General features: G+C 42.7%; 1 protein-coding gene across 3 annotated transcripts in view; it reads left to right on the top strand.

Moving 5' to 3' along the window:
• Positions 1-19,286, top strand: part of ARAP2 (ArfGAP with RhoGAP domain, ankyrin repeat and PH domain 2) — a 598,685-nt gene that overhangs the window by 468,174 nt on the left and 111,225 nt on the right. For all 3 annotated transcript variants that reach the window (XM_069744626.1, XM_069744628.1, XM_069744627.1), the window contains exon 28: positions 14,845-14,984. In XM_069744626.1, coding sequence (XP_069600727.1) covers positions 14,845-14,984 — 140 coding nt within the window. The remainder of the gene's footprint in view (positions 1-14,844; positions 14,985-19,286) is intronic.

Genomic DNA, 19,286 nt, shown 5'->3' on the forward strand with positions numbered 1-19,286 from the left:
AACAAATGCCACAAGACAAGAAAGAATAGTCAAGTCAGTGAAACCACAGTGAAGACATAAGACTTATGTGCTTTGCTGCCAAATGTAAGAACTTTGCTTGCTAACAGTGAAAATATGCATTATTTATTTACTTGTGTTCAGGAACATTATCTATATATATAATTGTCTAAGGGTTTTTCCGTCTGTCTGTCTGTCTGTCTGTCTGTCCTGGAAATCCCGCATCTCTGATTGGTCGAGGCCGCAAGGCCTCGACCAATCAGAGACCGGCACAGCATCGACGTAGAAATCCCGCGTCTCTGATTGGTCGAGGCCGCCAGGCCTCGACCAATCAGCAACGGGCACAGCGACGATGATGTCATAAAGAACGTAGACATCCCGCGTCTCTGATTGGTCGAGGCACAGCGACGATGATGTCATAAAGGACGTAGACAACTCACGTTTATGATTCAGCGACGGGCACAGTATCGACATAGATGTCATAATGGTTGCCATGGCGACGATGATGTCATAAAGGTTGCCTCGACCAATCAGCGACGGGCACAGTCTGCCGCGAATTCTGGAATCATCATTGTCCATATACTACGGGGACATGCATATTCTAGAATACCCGATGCGTTAGAATCGGGCCACAATCTAGTACATTTATAATTGAGTGAATCACGGGTGTACTACCAATTTCTACAAGCCACATGACTGATTTATGGCCTATGTGCTTGGGGGAGCCCGATGCCAACAGACTGCCCCAGCTTGGCATCCATGCGCCATATATTTACAGTAGAAGTTGGTTGGATTTGTATGCAGCAGGCTCATGTGCTGAGCCTGCTGCATACTCGGTGGTTGCTAGCTATTTTATACAGCAGACATGCCAATCACTCCTGTAACTTTCTCCTATCGTAGCAGTTGAACCTCTTTAATGCTGTGACTTAAGCTGTGTGCAGACGTTGCAGATTTTTCGTGTTTTTTTCACGTTTTTTCGCTATAAAAAATGCTTAAAAAACGCATACATTATGCATCCCATCATTTAGAATGCATTCCGCAATTTTTGTGCACATGATGCTTTTTTTTCCGCAAAAAAAAACGCATTGCGGTAAAAAACGCAACATGTTCATTAATTTTGTGGATTTTTTGCGGATTTCCCATTATATTGTAGCCTTTGCCAGTTCCTGATAAACCATGGACACATTTGTCCATGGATTTTATCACCAATATTCCTCCTTCCAAGGGTAATACTGTCATCTGGGTGGTGGTGGACAGGTTTACTAAGCAAGCACACTTTGTACCCAGAGTGGCACTGCCCTCTGCTGAAACTTTGCTTAGGTTGTTCATTCAACATGTGGTTCATTTGTATGGTGTACCCTTGAATGTGGTGTCTGACCATGTCTGTGGTGTGCAGTTTGTGTCCAGGTTTTGGAGGGCACTTTGTAAAAGGTTGGGTATTGAGTTGACCTTTTCGTCTGCATACCATCTGGAGTCCAATGGTCAGACCGAACGGACCAATCAGTCATTAGAGCAAATTTTGCGCTGTCTTTCCACTTCCAGTCATGATGATTGGTCCAATGCCTTGCCTTTGGCAGAGTTTGTGTTCAATAACGTGTTAACCACTCTACCGGTACCTCCCCTTTCTTCTGTAATTATGGGTTTAATCCACACTTTGGGAAGTTTTCTCTTCTTTACTCCAGTGGCCTGGTGGCTGATTTAGCTGTACAGCAGTTGGGGAATTTATGACGGGAGGTCCAAAATAATATTGGGGAGGCTCAGGGGAAGTTTAAGATTTTTGCAGACAGGAGACGGATGGTGGGGCCCATCCTTCGGGTTGGGGATGCAGTATGGTTGTCAGCTAGGAACATTTAGCTTAAGGTTTGTTCAGTGAAATTGGGGCCTAAGTTCATTGGTCCTTATGAGATCACGGAGTTGGTTATCCCAGTGGTGTTTCAGCTGCGCCTCCCAGTCTCTTTTAAGATTCCCAATGCATTCCATAGGGCCCTGCTAAAACCTTTGAGGGCTGTGGAAGACGCATCATTGGGTCCCTCACCGCCTGTATCGGTGGATGGTCAGGAGGAATTTGAGGTGGAGCGCATCATGGATTCCCAGTTAGTCCGCCGATCTCTCCAGTATCTTGTGCACTGGAAGGGGTATAGGCCTGAGGATCAATCCTGGGTTTCTGCCCGATCAGTTCATGACGATTGTCTGGTGTGCTTTTTTTCATGGCCGGTTTCCTGGGAAACCTGGGGGTCTGGTGGCCCCCCATTGAGGGGGGGTACTGTCATGACTCTGACAGGGTGGTTCTGCCTCCATCCTGGTCAGTTTAGGGTTAATTTTAGTCATGTCTCTTTGGTTCTGAGGTGACTATTTTATGTTGGTAGTTCCTGGGTTTGGTGTCGGTGATACTTCCGTATATTTGGTTTATGGTTGCTGGCCCAGGTTACTCGTCCTTAATTGTTGTGCCTCTGTGAGTGTGAGCTTTTGCTGTGTATGACCTGGTGTGTCCCCTGACTTTTGCCTCTGTATCCTGCATTATACTGCCCTGTCCTTCCTGGTTATCTGACCCCTTGACTCGTCTCAAATTTATAAAAGGACATTAGATTAATCTCACATGACTTGTTTGCTACAAACCCATGCTGATAGTAGAAGAAGATGGACAGCTTAACTGCACTGCAGTCAATATCCTACAAAGAATAGCGGAGAATTTATAAGATAAAAAATTTGCTTATTCTGTGGTGTGGATCTGTGTGTTTCGAGGTACTCCAACCTCGTCCTCAAGATATAACTACCTGGTCATGATGTTATTTCCCGAGGACGTGTTTGGAGTACCTCGAAATGCATAGATCCACACCACATAATAAACAAATGATTTTATGTTATTGATTCTCCATTTTCCTTTGTGGGACATTGACTGAAGCTCAAGAAGGCCATCCATTTCCTTCTACTATCCTTATGGTGTATCAGTAATGGTCTGCAGCAGCTGTTCAGGTGTATTCATTGTTGCAAATGCAACAAAACAAGGTGAGCTTACACCACCTGTTTAGTCTCTCTTTTTATCACGGGTATCACCTTATTTGCGCTCTTGCTCCCTAATTTCTTCACAACCCCATGCTGGTTCTGGTTAATTACTGTATTTTTATGCAAGTACTTACATAAATGCTGTTTAACAATTTGTGCAACAATCTTTCCTGGTAAGAAAGGCTCATTGGTCTGTAAATTCCTGGCTCTGTCGTCTTTCCTTTTTTGAAGACATACACAACATTTGCCCTTCTCCAATCTTTTGTGATTTCTGTTCTCCAGGAATTTTCAAAGATTCTGGCAAGTGGTTCTGCAATTTATTTTATCTCTTTCAGTACCCAAGGATGGAATTAATCTGGACCAGGAGATTTAAGTTATTTAACTTAGTTAAGTGTTTCCTCACCATCTCTTATTGTTTATAGATTTTTTGGATTTATTTTCCTTCTAGAACACAGTGATCATCAGTTGATGATACGTTTAATTTCCTTGAGAACTTAGATGCAAAATAGGAATTTAAAAGTTTGACCTTTTCAACATCATTTTTGGTCACTTACTTCTATGATGAAATCAATAAAGCAAGTTGTAATGTTCCACAATTTGGTAGGAAGAATAAGTTTTAGATATAAAAACTCATAGCTGAAAAAAGTTAATTGCTTTTACTCATAAGCAAACTCCAGTACTGAACAGTACAGCTGTGAATTCAGCCCTGTGGTAAAATGGAAACATCTACTAAAAAACAGCAGCATTGTCTGTGTATCTCTCTCTTCCATTCTTACTCAGTTTCTCATTTCTCTGCCTTCACTTCTCAGTTGTAAACTGCTCCCTCCCTGAATGAGCTGGAAGATTTTTTGCATTGGAAAATACAGATTGCTGCATTTTTTTAAGAGTGAAGGATATGTTCATGAGGATGAGAGGAAAAGTTGCTAATAAGTGAAGAAATATATATTTAGCGAAGTTACAGTATATTATAAAGTTTCTTATAATTACTTTTATTATTGATTTATGTAAAATGTGTTTAAACGATTTAAATCTGGGAGGCACTTGTGGTCCTGTAGTGGGAGGCCCTTGTGGTCCTGTAGTGGGAGGCCCTTGTGGTCCTGTAGTGGGAGGCCCTTGTGGTCCTGTAGTGGGAGGCACTTGTGGTCCTGTAGTGGGAGGCACTTGTGGTCCTGTAGTGGGAGGCACTTGTGGTCCTGTAGTGGGAGGCCCTTGTGGTCCTGTAGTGGGAGGCACTTGTGGTCCTGTAGTGGGAGGCACTTGTGGTCCTGTAGTGGGAGGCCCTTGTGGTCCTGTAGTGGGAGGCCCTTGTGGTCCTGTAGTGGGAGGCACTTGTGGTCCTGTAGTGGGAGGCACTTGTGGTCCTGTAGTGGGAGGCACTTGTGGTCCTGTAGTGGGAGGCACTTGTGGTCCTGTAGTGGGAGGCACTTGTGGTCCTGTAGTGGGAGGCCCTTGTGGTCCTGTAGTGGGAGGCCCTTGTGGTCCTGTAGTGGGAGGCCCTTGTGGTCCTGTAGTGGGAGGCACTTGTGGTCCTGTAGTGGGAGGCCCTTGTGGTCCTGTAGTGGGAGGCCCTTGTGGTCCTGTAGTGGGAGGCACTTGTGGTCCTGTAGTGGGAGGCACTTGTGGTCCTGTAGTGGGAGGCACTTGTGGTCCTGTAGTGGGAGGCACTTGTGGTCCTGTAGTGGGAGGCACTTGTGGTCCTGTAGTGGGAGGCACTTGTGGTCCTGTAGTGGGAGGCACTTGTGGTCCTGTAGTGGGAGGCCCTTGTGGTCCTGTAGTGGGAGGCACTTGTGGTCCTGTAGTGGGAGGCACTTGTGGTCCTGTAGTGGGAGGCCCTTGTGGTCCTGTAGTGGGAGGCCCTTGTGGTCCTGTAGTGGGAGGCACTTGTGGTCCTGTAGTGGGAGGCACTTGTGGTCCTGTAGTGGGAGGCACTTGTGGTCCTGTAGTGGGAGGCACTTGTGGTCCTGTAGTGGGAGGCACTTGTGGTCCTGTAGTGGGAGGCACTTGTGGTCCTGTAGTGGGAGGCCCTTGTGGTCCTGTAGTGGGAGGCCCTTGTGGTCCTGTAGTGGGAGGCCCTTGTGGTCCTGTAGTGGGAGGCACTTGTGGTCCTGTAGTGGGAGGCCCTTGTGGTCCTGTAGTGGGAGGCCCTTGTGGTCCTGTAGTGGGAGGCACTTGTGGTCCTGTAGTGGGAGGCACTTGTGGTCCTGTAGTGGGAGGCACTTGTGGTCCTGTAGTGGGAGGCACTTGTGGTCCTGTAGTGGGAGGCACTTGTGGTCCTGTAGTGGGAGGCACTTGTGGTCCTGTAGTGGGAGGCCCTTGTGGTCCTGTAGTGGGAGGCCCTTGTGGTCCTGTAGTGGGAGGCCCTTGTGGTCCTGTAGTGGGAGGCACTTGTGGTCCTGTAGTGGGAGGCACTTGTGGTCCTGTAGTGGGAGGCACTTGTGGTCCTGTAGTGGGAGGCACTTGTGGTCCTTTAGTTGCCTTCTATTTTAACACAGGCAGTTGGATGTACAGAAGGAGTGAAATATCTAGAAATAGTGATCTAATAGCTGCCTATGAGCCTCATGGATGTAAATATGGCAATGTGTGATACTTTACATGCAGTTTTCCATCTCTATTTCTGTGAATTGATTCTTTTGTTGCTGGGTAACACATTTATAATTTCACAGATCATATGTGTTAAGCAGAACTGACAAGTTGAGAAAAATAGAAATTTGACTATACTTTAGTAAGAAGCAAGTACAATTGATACGCAGGGTTTAGTTAAATATTTTTTGCTAGACTGCAATATGAGAAAGTGGATGTCTGAGTTACTAAAATGTTAAAGCTTTTATTGAAGTGAATCACAAAGTCATTATTAAATGCTGTCCTCAGTTTCCTCAGACTCTTTCAGGATAAATTTCCTTGCACTTATTTCACTTGTTTCTTTAGCTCATTCTTTGGTGTAGATCAATGACATCCAAGAGAATTTGCCAATTAAACAGGAACAATAATCTATCAAAGGCTGACAAAGACCAAAAAGACCCACAGGACAAGTAAAGACCTCGCTTCAATTAGTGAAAACCTGCCGGAGTCCAGACATTATTTCCATGTATCTTTGAACAATACAGACACAACATAAAATAGACCTAAGATGCAGTTACAATAAGCACAATCTTTACTGAAATAAAATACACATCTTTGATAAATGTTTTCACATTTCGGAAAAATATTATAACGCAGTACCACTGACTATATTTTACTGGTTTTCCACTTACCATATATACTCGAGTGTAAGCCGACCCGAGTATAAGCCGAGACCCCTAATTTTGCCACAAAAAACTGGGAAAACTTCATGACTCAAGTATAAGCCTAGGGTGGGAAATGTAGCAGCTACCAGTAAATGTCAAAAATAAAAATAGATACCAATAAAAGTAACATAAATTGAGACATCAGTAGATTAAGTGTTTTTGAATATCCATATTGAATCAGGAGCCCCATATAATGCTCCATACAGTTCATGATGGGCCCATAAGATGCTCCATACAAAATATGCCCCATATAATGCTCCATACAGTTTATGATGGGCTCCATAAGATGCTCCATATTAAAATATACCCCATATAATGCTGAACAAATGCTGAATATGACCCCATATCGATAACATTAGTAAATATTTGGAGCAAAAAATGTGGTCACATGTAGCAGGCAAAGCTTTTTTTTAGATTCCAAACCACTGTAATTTCACATGTAGTAGGTTAACTTGTATGGATGACAACAGTCAATTTTTGGAACAAAAAAATGTGGTCACCTGTAGCAGGCCAATAGTTGTTTTTACATTTCAAACCCCCATAATTTCAAACAAAGCAGGTTAAACTGTATGGATGACAATACAGTCGATTTATTAACCCCCCAAAAAAAAATTTGGTCACCTGCAACAGACTAGACTTCCTTCTTCATGATGAAGAAGGTCGTTTGCCTTCGAAACGCATTAGTCACCCTCCTCTTTTTTGGTCCTAACGCCGCTCCGCAGCAGTGTGAGGTCACATGTAGGCACATGCGAGCAGGTATCTGCAGCCATCTTCCTCCATCTTCCTTCGGCCGAGGGTCCCTGGTATTACGCCAGCTGCGACACGCCACCCCGTTCCCTACCCTCGATACTCACCAGCAGCAGGCAGCAGACTCTATTCATTTCCCCCTTGCATACTCTTTGCCGACCGGCCACTCTATCCTGAGGTATCCTGACCCGAGGACGCACGTTCACAACCTACAGGGTAAGCGCTGATCTTTATATTTACAATTATACAGTATATGCATTACAATAACCAGCAAAGGGAATTTGTTCAAATTGTCACTGCCATCAATCTATCTTTGCGATACACAGTCAACTAGTCAAGCACCACCGGCAACTTAACCCCTAAGCGCGGCATCACACCTCGTGTTGAATATTGTCCATATATATATAGGATAGGCACAAATCCTGTTTTTTGATTCCAGCAGCTAGGGGTTGTTATTCCTCAACCTATCCTAGGGGAGGCAGCTGTCCACCCTGTGGCAAGCGCCAGTGTGATCTATCATTTCAATATTCAAGTATCACTGAGCATGTTTGCTGACCACTACTGAGCACCTCTAGGTCTTAGTTACTGTACATGAGGGGTCCAGCTACGGTACATTATGTTATCCAAGACCATAATACCTTGAATAGGACTGCTGTGACTTTCCCCTGGGAAGGCATCTTTATGGTATTGCACATATGGTGTTTAGTCCAGTCTCCAGCTATCATTTTGCACAAGAAAAAGCAGGACTCATTGCTGAAGAGAAAAGATCCATATTTTCACCTCAATTACTTCTTTAAAGTCTCTGGTCATCATCTGAAGACAATATAGGCTACAAGTAAAAGATACCTCCATATGGCTTCTTGGGATTATGGTGTGGGTTAACATAATGTACGGTAGATGGTCTTCACTCCATGTGCACTAGCAGCTCAGCATTACTTTGATTTGCTTGGGGAACCACTGTTTCAGCCATTTTTCCAAAGTTTCAAAGGAGTTTTTTAACATTATATATCCACTTTAAAGGGGTTATCCACTAATTGGACAACCCCTTTTGAGTCCCTATGTTCCCCCCAGCAAAATAATAACACTTATACTCACATCTGGAGCAGGCACTGGCCCATCAGTGTTAGCACTGGCTCTCTAATGATATTGATATGGGATCTGTGACATTGTGATGTCATTCAATCTTTTTCAGCTAATTAACACTGGCTTCACTTTCCTCTCTTTCGGACAAATCAAGGTATCCAAAAAAAAGTGAAAGCTGCTGCTGCTTTTTCACTTCCTCTGGATGTCTCACATATGTCCTGGGAGAGCCAGTGAAGACAGCGCTAATATGGCGGTGAGTGAGTTAGGCTGGAATTACATCAGTGTATGGCATCTGATACCAGAGCATCGGATGTGACATGCTAATGACCCTTGGCTCCTGTTCTGCTGCCAGCAGGAGCCAAGTGTCATGCAACTGTGCTCCGATCCTCTCGCACAGAGCGGATTGGAGAACAGCTACGGAGGAGGTGGAGAAAGCAATTTATCCTTCTCCTCCTCTGCTGGCGACGGTGTATATCGCACCACACTCGGATGATATCCTAGAGCTGTGCGTTGTGTCACTCGCACCCATACACTTATATGGATGCGAATGAGCCGAGACCCAATCACAGCATGCCGATTCTGCATGAGCAAATAATCGCAGATGTGAGCTGCCCCATAGAGTATCACTACCGTATTGTACGGTAGTGTGACACTGGCCTAAGTGTTATTATTTTACCTGGGGGAAAACATAAGGATTCAGAAGAGGCTTTCTGAATAGTGGACAACCCTTTTATGAAATAAATATTTAGAAATTGAATTTTATTTAACTGCTTATTTGTTCCTTGTAAATTTAGTTATATCATTTATTTATGTATAATGAGTAAAACCTTAATTTTTTTAATTTTTTTTTGGTCACCTCTTTTAAAGTGTGATTTTAGCACAAAAAATAAGAAAAAATGTATGCCCAGCTCACTACTGTGTATATAGTTCCTATTAATAGTCTTAAACATCTTGATTTGTTCGTGATTAAGTCTGCAGTCAGCAGAATATCACTGAGAAAATCAACTCTCATGTAAATGAAAGAACTGTTCTTGCACTTATCGGTACAATGGCAATTAGAGAATAATGTGAGGTATAATCCCTAAAGTCACAGGACCACCTCTAATTACATTTTTCTAGGTATGCAAAGTATATAAAAACACTTTCTGTAGGAGTCAAATTTAGCTATATTTTGCAAATTAATGATAAAAGGCTTTGGAAATCACTAAAATTGGCTATTGCTATTTTATTACTGAAATCATGGATCCGCATTCTTTTTAGTATAAGTGCAATGTGTAGTTGCACATTCACACTGTGGCCATTAATAGACAAATCCTAGAATAAAATCAATGAATAGATACTCTGCATTAAGTACATGAGCAGTAATACATGTAAAAACCACGTGTGGTACCTACTTAACACTATTTTGAAGAAAAGATTGTAACAATAAAATAAATATCCTAATTTTCAACAATAAAAAGCGCAAGCTTATTTAAATTCTGCATTATTATTTATCATTCTGTACAATATCATTTTTACACCAAAATTACATAAATAACGGATCATGAAATAAATAGGAAAACGGGCATGACTCAGGAGCAAACAGTAGAAGGAGTAATAATGCTTAAATTATGTCATGATTAAATCTATTAAATGTAATAGAAAGTATAATAGCAACTGAATTTACAGATAGCAGCCACACAGAAGGCACTTAAAAGCATGTATTGACGGTTTATATGAAACGATGATTCTCACAGCTGAAGCACAAAAAACAGTAAAATGAATAACGGTGTAATCTATTTAAAAAAAAAATTATATTCACAAGATAGATATTAAATGTGGTCCCAACAATGTGATCTGCATATATCTCTGGAACAGGAACTATGTATGCTCTCACAATTAATTTTAAGGAAGTGAGACTAAAATTATTCTCCTGTTACTAACTTGCCAAAATTGCTGAGACACCGAGCGAGAGAAACTCCTGCAGCTTCCCCTTGTCATTGTCTAGTGCTCACTGCTTTACAATTCAAGCAGTTTGTACCTACGTAAAAGGGTTCTGAAGATTTACTGACAGTCTTTAAAATGGAAAAAAATAAACTAAATGTTGATCGAAAATGGGATTTTAACCCCTTCATGACCGGGGTATTTTTCGTTTTTCCGTGTTCGTTTTTCGCTCCCCTCCTTCCCAGAGCCATAACTTTTTTATTTTTCCGTCAATTTGGCCATGTGAGGGCTTATTTTTTGTGGGACGAGTTGTACTTTTGAACGACATCATTGGTTTTAGCATGTCGTGTACTAGAAAACGGGAAAAAAATTCCAAGTGCGGTGAAATTGCAAAAAAAGTGCAATCCCACATTGGTTTTTTGTTTGGCTTTTTTGCTAGGTTCACTAAATGCTAAAAATGACCTGCCATTATGATTCTCCAGGTCATTACGAGTTCATAGACACCAAACATGACTAGGTTATTTTTTATCTAAGTGGTGAAAAAAAATTCCAAACTTTGCTAAAAAAAACCAAAAAACAAATTGCGCCATTTTCCGATACTCGTAGCGTCTCCATTTTTCGTGATCTGGGGTCGGTTGAGGGCTTGTTTTTTGCGTGCCGAGATGACATTTTTAATGATAGCATTTCGGTGCAGATACGTTCTTTTGATCGCCCGTTATTGCATTTTAATGCAATGTCGCGGCAACCAAAAAAACGTAATTCTGGCGTTTCGAGTTTTTTTCCCGCTACGCTGTTTAGCGATCAGGTTAATACTTTTTTTTATTTGATAGATCGGGCAATTCTGAGCGCGGCGATACCAAATATGCGTAGATTTGATATTTTTTTTATTGATTTATTTTGATTGGGGCGAAAGGGGGGTGATTTAAACTTTTATTTTTTTTTTTATTTTTTTCACATTTTTTTAAACTTTTTTTTTTAACTTTTGCCATACTTCAATAGCCTCCATGGGAGGCTAGAAGCTGGAACAGCACGATCGGCTCTGCTACATAGCAGCGATCTGCTGATCGCTGCTATGTAGCAGAATTGCACGTGTGCTGTGAGCGCCGACCACAGGGTGGCGCTCACAGCGACGGGCAATCAGTAACCATAGAGGTCTCAAGGACCTCTATGGCTACAATGGAGACGCATCGCCGACCCCCGGACATGTGACGGGGGTCGGCGATGACGTCATTTCCGGCCGCCCGGCCGGAAGCGGTAGTTAAATGCCGCTGTCTGCGTTTGACAGCGGCATTTAACTAGTTAATAGGTGCGGGCAGATCGCGATTCTGCCCGCGCCTATTACGGGCACATGTCAGCTGTTCAAAACAGCTGACATGTCCCGGCTTTGGTGCGGGCTCACCGCGGAGCCCTGCATCAAAGCAGGGGAGCCGGCATCGGACGGTATAGTACGTCCGATGCCGGTAAGGGGTTAAAGGGAACCTGTCACCCCCAAAATCGATGGTGAGATAAGCTCACCGTCATCAAGGGCTTATCTACAGCATTCAGTAATGCTGTAGATAAGCCACCGATGTAACCTGAAAGAGGAGAAAAAGAGGTTAGATTATACTCACCCAGGGGCGGTCCCGCTGCGGTCCGGTCAAATGGGTGCCTCAGGTCCACTCTGGCGCCTCCTATCTTCATTCCATGACATCCTCTTCTGGTCTTCACGCCGCGGCTCTAGCGCAGGTGTACTTTGTCTGCCCTGTTGAGGGCAGAGCAAAGTACTGGAGTGCGCAGGCGCCGGGCCTTTCTGACCTTTCCGGCGTCTGCGCACTGCAGTACTTTGCTCTGCCCTCAACAGGGCAAAGTACGCCTGCGCCGCAGCCGCAGTGTGAAGACCAGAAGAGGAGGTCATGGAATGAAGATGGGAGGCGCTCTTCCGGACCTGAGACACCCATCGGAGCAGGACCGCCCCTGGGTGAGTATAATCTAACGTCTTTTTCTCCTCTTTCAGGTAACATCGGCGGCTTATCTACAGCATTACAGAATGCTGTAGATAAGCCCCTGATGACGGTGAGCTTACCTCACCATCGATTTTGGGGGTGACAGGTTCCCTTTAAGTCCTTCATGACTCGGGGTATTTTTGTATTTTCTTTTTTGTTTTTCACTCCCCTACTTCCCAGAGCCATTACTTTTTATTTTTCCATCAATATGGCCATGTGAGGGCTTATTTCTTGCAGGACGAGCTGTACTTTTGAACGACATCATTGGTTTTGACATGTCATGTACTAGAAAACGGGAAAAAAATTCCAAGTGCGGTGAAATTGCAAAAAAAAGTGCAATCCCGCACTGTTTTTTTGTTTGGCTTTTTGCTAGGTTCATTAAATTCTAAAATTGACCTGTCATTTTGATTCTCCAGGTCATTACGTGTTCATAGACACCAAACATGTCTAGGTTATTTTTTATCTAAGTGGTGAAAAAAAATTCCAAACTGTGTTAAAAAAACATTGCACAATTTTCCAATACACGTAGCGTATCCATTTCTCTTGATCTGGGGTCGGCTGAGGGCTTATTTTTTGCTTGCCGAGCTGATGTTTTTAATTATACCATTTTGACAAAGATAAGTTCTTTTGATCGCCCGTTATGGCATTTTAATGCAATGTCACGTCACGGCGACCAAAAAAACGTAATTCTGGCGTTTCAAATTTTTTCTTGATACGCCATTTAGTGATCAGGTTAATCCTTTTTTTTATTAATAGATCGGGCGATTCTGAACTCGTTGATACCAAATTTGTGTATATTTGATTTTTTTATTATTTTTTTTTTAATGGGGCAAAAGGGGGGTGATTTAAACTTTTATTTATTTTTTATTTTTTTTCAAAACTTTTTTTTTTAATTTTGCCATGTTTCAATAGATTCCATGGGAGGCTAGAAGATGGCACAACTCGATCACCTCTGCTACATAGGAGCGAAGCTCAGATCGCTCCTATGTAGTAGAATTGTTGCATTTCTAGGAGCGCCAACCACAGGGTTGTGCTCACAGCAATCCAACATCAACAACCATACAGGTCTTTAATAGACCTCTGCTTGTCTTGCCGACACATCATTATCCTCGATCACGGGACGGGGTTCAGCGATGCGCGCATTTCCAGCCTGATGACCGGAAGCGCTAGTTAAATGCCGCTGTCAGCGTTTGACAGCGGCATTTAACTAGTTAATAGCGGTGGGTGAATCGCGATTTCACCCGCCGCTATTGCGGACACAAGTCAGCTGTACAAAACAACTGACATGTCCCGGCTTTGATGCCGGCTCACCGCCAGAGCCCACATCAAAGCAGGGATCTGACATCGGACGCACTTTCCTGTCCGAGGTCAGAAAGGGGTTAAAGGGATTGTATACAACTGGACAACCCATTATTAATAACTTTCCTGTACAATATCAAATAAAAACACTTCATTAGTTGCCTCCCATTCTCATACCAGAAACTCCGATCTACATGATGTGTCCCCCAGTAGTACTGTCATTAATAAAATCATGCAGCCAATCAGTGACTGCCGATCGGCTACTATTAGAGAAACTTCAAATCTTGGAAGCTTCCTTTCTTTTCCCCAGATTGGGGTAGTGACACAATCAGCCATCTACCAAGTTCCACTTGACACTGTAGGGAACCTGTTACAGACAATATTATGAGTTTTTTTATTGAGTTTTTTTAATTAGTTTTTTTCTACCCCCTGATGAACCCCCCAAACGGCGGGAGAAACACGTGGAGGAGGCTACATGTCCCTATGGGTAGCTTACAATAGGTTCACACTAGGGTACTGCCCTTGTCAGGGCAGGAGTAAATGAGGGGCACGACAGGGAGTGGTAAGATACTAAAAAATACTCCCGAAAATCCCCGTTTATTGGTTCTTTTTGTCTGGATTGAAGAAACTTCTGAACATGAAATAATAGAAATATACAGGAAGAAGGAGGTTCTATACTGGTGAGACTGTTTCAGTTTTTTATCTAGAGCATGGTTATTTGGAGCACTTGCACTTTATTAATGCCTTGGGGCTTAGGGCCTTTTTAGAGTATCATTAAAGGTTATGTTTTACTTAGTTTTTTGCCTACTCTGCTGGTAACATTGATATTAGCATCTTACCACAAAATGTTTCCTCCACTCTTACCATGTGTGATTCATTAGGGGACCACGAAGGGTTAAAGGCTTGGAAGCAGTGTTGGACTGGGATGTCAAGGGCCCACCAGTAAACAACTCAGGGCCCTACTTTTCAACTACATGCACATGTGACATTATCATCAATAACAAATGTAAACAATAATCTAGGTGGATACCTAAATGAATAAGTTGCCTTTGTCTGTACATAGGTATTTAAGTATATTGTGCCAAGAACTGCTCCTATAAAAGAGCGGTGGCCTACTCTTGTACGGGGGTCCACTGGCAAATTATCCTGTGGGCCAGTCTTTGCTTGCTTGGCAGCTTCAGTGGCTCTTGCAAGTCTGTACTGTATCCAAATCAACAGTGTCACAATGGGTTAAAAAGAAATATGGCCAGTTATGTGCTGCACATCGACGGGATCTTTGTTTCATGTCTAACATGTTTGTACGTATATTCTCAGTACTAAATTATGGGCATTTGTACGTGTTTCTTACAAGCAAAAGCGAAAAAGTTATTTTTAGCAAGGGAGGGTTTATTTTTTGAGACTTGTAAGCCTAAAGCATACTGTCCCTCAAATAACACTCATTGCTTAGAAAAATTGCTTAGGAATTAATTTGCTATACTTCATAGAGATATTATCTTCATAAGTAATCTCTAGTCTGTTTAATTTAGACAGGTCTATCTCCCGACACATTCAATCAGGTAATCTGAAATACAAAGAGGACTCATCAAAACGTCTTTCTGGAAATAAATTTCAGGAAAAGTACATTGTATTGAGGGAGAGGAAGCTTCTTATCTACAAAGACATAAAGGTATTTCAGCATTTTGGTTTGCGCGGGCACAAGCCTGTATTCTTTCGTCAGCCTATGTTTTAAAGAACAATTTCCATGATGTTTGCACTTAATGCAAGTAAGCTAAACTTAAAAGCAATCAACATTTTAGTGATTAACTTCAGATTTTAGTATATAACTAGCTGAAGAGCCCGGCGTTGCCTGGGCATAGTAAATATCTGTGGTTAGTTATAGCACCTCACTTCTCTTATTTTCCCATCACGCCTCTCATTTTCCCAATCACATCTTTAATTTTCCCCCTCACATCTCTCATTTTCTCCCTCACACCTCTCATTTTCTCCCTCACTCCTCTCATTCCCCCCTAACACTTGTCATTTCCCCCTCACATCTCTCATTTTCTCCCTCACACCTCTCATTTTCTCCCTCACTCCTCTCATTCCCGCCTAACACTTGTCATTTCGACCTCACATCTGTCATTTTCCGATCACTACACTATTTTCCCTCACTCCTCTCATTTTGCACTCACACCTTTTCATTTTCACCTCACACCTCTCATTTTCACCTCAGTATATACATGTTTGTCATCTCCCTTATACAGTGGGGCAAAAAAGTATTTAGTCAGTCAGCAATAGTGCAAGTTCCACCACTTAAAAAGATGAGAGGCGTCTGTAATTTACATCATAGGTAGACCTCAACTATGGGAGACAAACTGAGAAAAACAAATCCAGAAAATCACATTGTCTGTTTTTTTATCATTTTTTTTGCATATTATGGTGGAAAATAAGTATTTGGTCAGAAACAAACAATCAAGATTTCTGTCTCTCACAGACCTGTAACTTCTTCTTTAAGAGTCTCCTCTTTCCTCCACTCATTACCTGTAGTAATGGCACCTGTTTAAACTTGTTATCAGTATAAAAAGACACCTGTGCACACCCTCAAACAGTCTGACTCCAAACTCCACTATGGTGAAGACCAAAGAGCTGTCAAAGGACACCAGAAACAAAATTGTAGCCCTGCACCAGGCTGGGAAGACTGAATCTGCAATAGCCAACCAGCTTGGAGTGAAGAAATCAACAGTGGGAGCAATAATTAGAAAATGGAAGACATACAAGACCACTGATAATCTCCCTCGATCTGGGGCTCCACGCAAAATCCCACCCCGTGGGGTCAGAATGATCACAAGAACGGTGAGCAAAAATCACAGAACCACGCGGGGGGACCTAGTGAATGAACTGCAGAGAGCTGGGACCAATGTAACAAGGCCTACCATAAGTAACACACTACGCCACCATGGACTCAGATCCTGCAGTGCCAGACGTGTCCCACTGCTTAAGCCAGTACATGTCCGGGCCTGTCTGAAGTTTGCTAGAGAGCATTTGGATGATCCAGAGGAGTTTTGGGAGAATGTCCTATGGTCTGATGAAACCAAACTGGAACTGTTTGGTAGAAACACAACTTGTCGTGTTTGGAGGAAAAAGAATACTGAGTTGCATCCATCAAACACCATACCTACTGTAAAGCATGGTGGTGGAAACATCATGCTTTGGGGCTGTTTCTCTGCAAAGGGGCCAGGACGACTGATCCGGGTACATGAAAGAATGAATGGGGCCATGTATCGTGAGATTTTGAGTGCAAACCTCCTTCCATCAGCAAGGGCATTGAAGATGAAACGTGGCTGGGTCTTTCAACATGACAATGATCCAAAGCACACTGCCAGGGCAACGAAGGAGTGGCTTCGTATGAAGCATTTCAAGGTCCTGGAGTGGCCTAGCCAGTCTCTAGATCTCAACCCTATAGAAAACCTTTGGAGGGAGTTGAAAGTCCGTGTTGCCAAGCGAAAAGCCAAAAACATCACTGCTCTAGAGGAGATTTGCATGGAGGAATGGGCCAACATAACAACAACAGTGTGTGGCAACCTTGTGAAGACTTACAGAAAACGTTTGACCTCTGTCATTGCCAACAAAGGATATATTACAAAGTATTGAGATGAAATTTTGTTTCTGACCAAATACTTATTTTCCACCATAATATGCAAATAAAATGTTAAAAAAACAGACAATGTGATTTTCTGGATTTTTTTTTCTCAGTTTGTCTCCCATAGTTGAGGTCCACCTATGATGTAAATTACAGACGCCTCTCATCTTTTTAAGTGGTGGAACTTGCACTATTGCTGACTGACTAAATACTTTTTTGCCCCACTGTATATAGTATACACTTGTATGTCATCTCCTGTATATAGTATATACCTGCATGTCATCTCCTCCTATATATAGTATATACCTGTATGTCATCTCCTTCTATATATAGTATATACCTGTATGTCATCTCCTTCTATATATAGTATATACCTGTATGTCATCTCCTCCTGTATATAGTATATACCTGTGTGTCATCTCCTCATGTATATAGTATGTACCTGTATGTCATCTTCTATATATAGTATATACCTGTATGTCATCTCCTCCTATATATAGTATATACCTGTAGGTAATCTGCTCCTGTATATAGTATATACCTGTGTGTCATCTCCTCATGTATATAGTATGTACCTGTATGTCATCTCCTCCTTTATATAGTATATACCTGTGTGTCATCTCTCCTGTATATAGTATATATCTGTGTGTCATCTCCCCTGTATATAGTATATACCTATGTGATCTCCTGTATTAGACCACGTTAACACGTTATTTGCTCAGTATTTTTACCTCAGTATTTGTAAGATAAATTGGCAGCCTGATAAATCCCCAGCCAACAGGAAGCCCTCCCCCTGGCAGTATATATTAGCTCACACATACACATAATAGACAGGTCATGTGACTGACAGCTGCCGTATTTCCTATATGGTACATTTGTTGCTCTTGTAGTTTGTCTGCTTATTAATCAGATTTTTATTTTTGAAGGCTAATACCAGACTTGTGTGTGTTTTAGGGCGAGTTTCGTTTGTCAAGTTGTGTGTGTTGAGTTGTATGTGACGACATGCATGTAGCGACTTTTGTGAGATGAGTTTTGTGTGGCAACTTGCGTGTAGCAACTTTTTGTGTGTCGAGTTGCATGTGACAGGTTAGTGTAGCAAGTTGTGTGCAGCAAGTTTTGCGCATGGCGAGTTTTGCGCGTGGTGAGTTTTATGTCTGGTGTCTTTTGAGTATGGGCAAGTTTTGTGTGAGGCAACTTTTGCATGTGTTGCAAATTTTGTGCATGTGGCAATTTTTCCGCATGTGCAAGTTTTGCGTGTGGCGAGTTTTCCATGAGGTGAGTTTTGCACTTGTGGCGAGTTTTGCGTGAGCCTATTTTTTGCATGTGGCGAGTTTTGCGCGTGGTGAGTTTTGAGCGGCGACTTTTGTGTTTCGACTTTTATGTGGCGAGGTTGGTGTATGTGTGGTGAAATGTGTGCTGAGGGTGGTATATGTGTTCAAGCACGTGGTAGTGTGTGGCGCATTTTGTGTGTGTGTTCATATCCCCGTGTGTGGTGAGTATCCCATGTCGGGGTCCCACCTTAGCAACTGTACGGTATATACTCTTTGGCGCCATCACTCTCACTCTTTAAGTCCCCCTTGTTCACATCTGGCAGCTGTCAATTTGCCTCCTACACTTTTCCTTTCATTTTTTCCCATTATGTAGATAGGGGAAAAATAGTTTGGTGAATTGGAAAGCGCGGAGTTAAAGTTTCACCTCACAACATAGCCTATGACGCTCTCGGGGTCCAGACGTGTGACTGTGCAAAATTTTGTGGCTGTAGCTGCGACGCCTCCAACACTTTTCATTTCACTTTTTCCCCATTATGTAGATAGGGGCAAAATTGTTTGGTAAATTGGTAAGTGCGGGGTTAAAATTTCACCTCACAACGTAGCCTATGACGCTCTCAGGGTCCAGACGTGTGACTGTGCAAAATTTTGTTTCTGTAGCTGCGACGCCTCCAACACTTTTCCTTTAATTTTTTTCCCCATTATGTAGATAGGGGCAAAATTGTTTGGTGAATTGGAAAGCACGGGGTTAAAATTTCACCTCACAACGTAGCCTATGACGCTCTCAGGGTCCAGACGTGTGACTGTGCAAAATTTTGTTGCTGTAGCTGCGACGCTTCCAACACTTTTCCTTTCACTTTTTTCCCCATTATGTAGATAGGGGCAAAATTGTTTGGTGAATTGGAACGCGCGGGGTTAAAATTTTGCCTCACAATATAGCCTATGACGCTCTCGGGGTCCAGACGTGTGACTGTGCAAAATTTTGTTGCTGTAGCTGCGACGCTTCCAACACTTTTCCTTTCACATTTTTCCCCATTATGTAGATAGGGGCAAAAGTGTTTGGTGAATTGGAACGCGCGGG

This window comes from Ranitomeya imitator, chromosome 1 (genome assembly GCF_032444005.1).
Source record: "Ranitomeya imitator isolate aRanImi1 chromosome 1, aRanImi1.pri, whole genome shotgun sequence".
NCBI classification, from domain to species: Eukaryota; Metazoa; Chordata; class Amphibia; order Anura; family Dendrobatidae; genus Ranitomeya; species Ranitomeya imitator.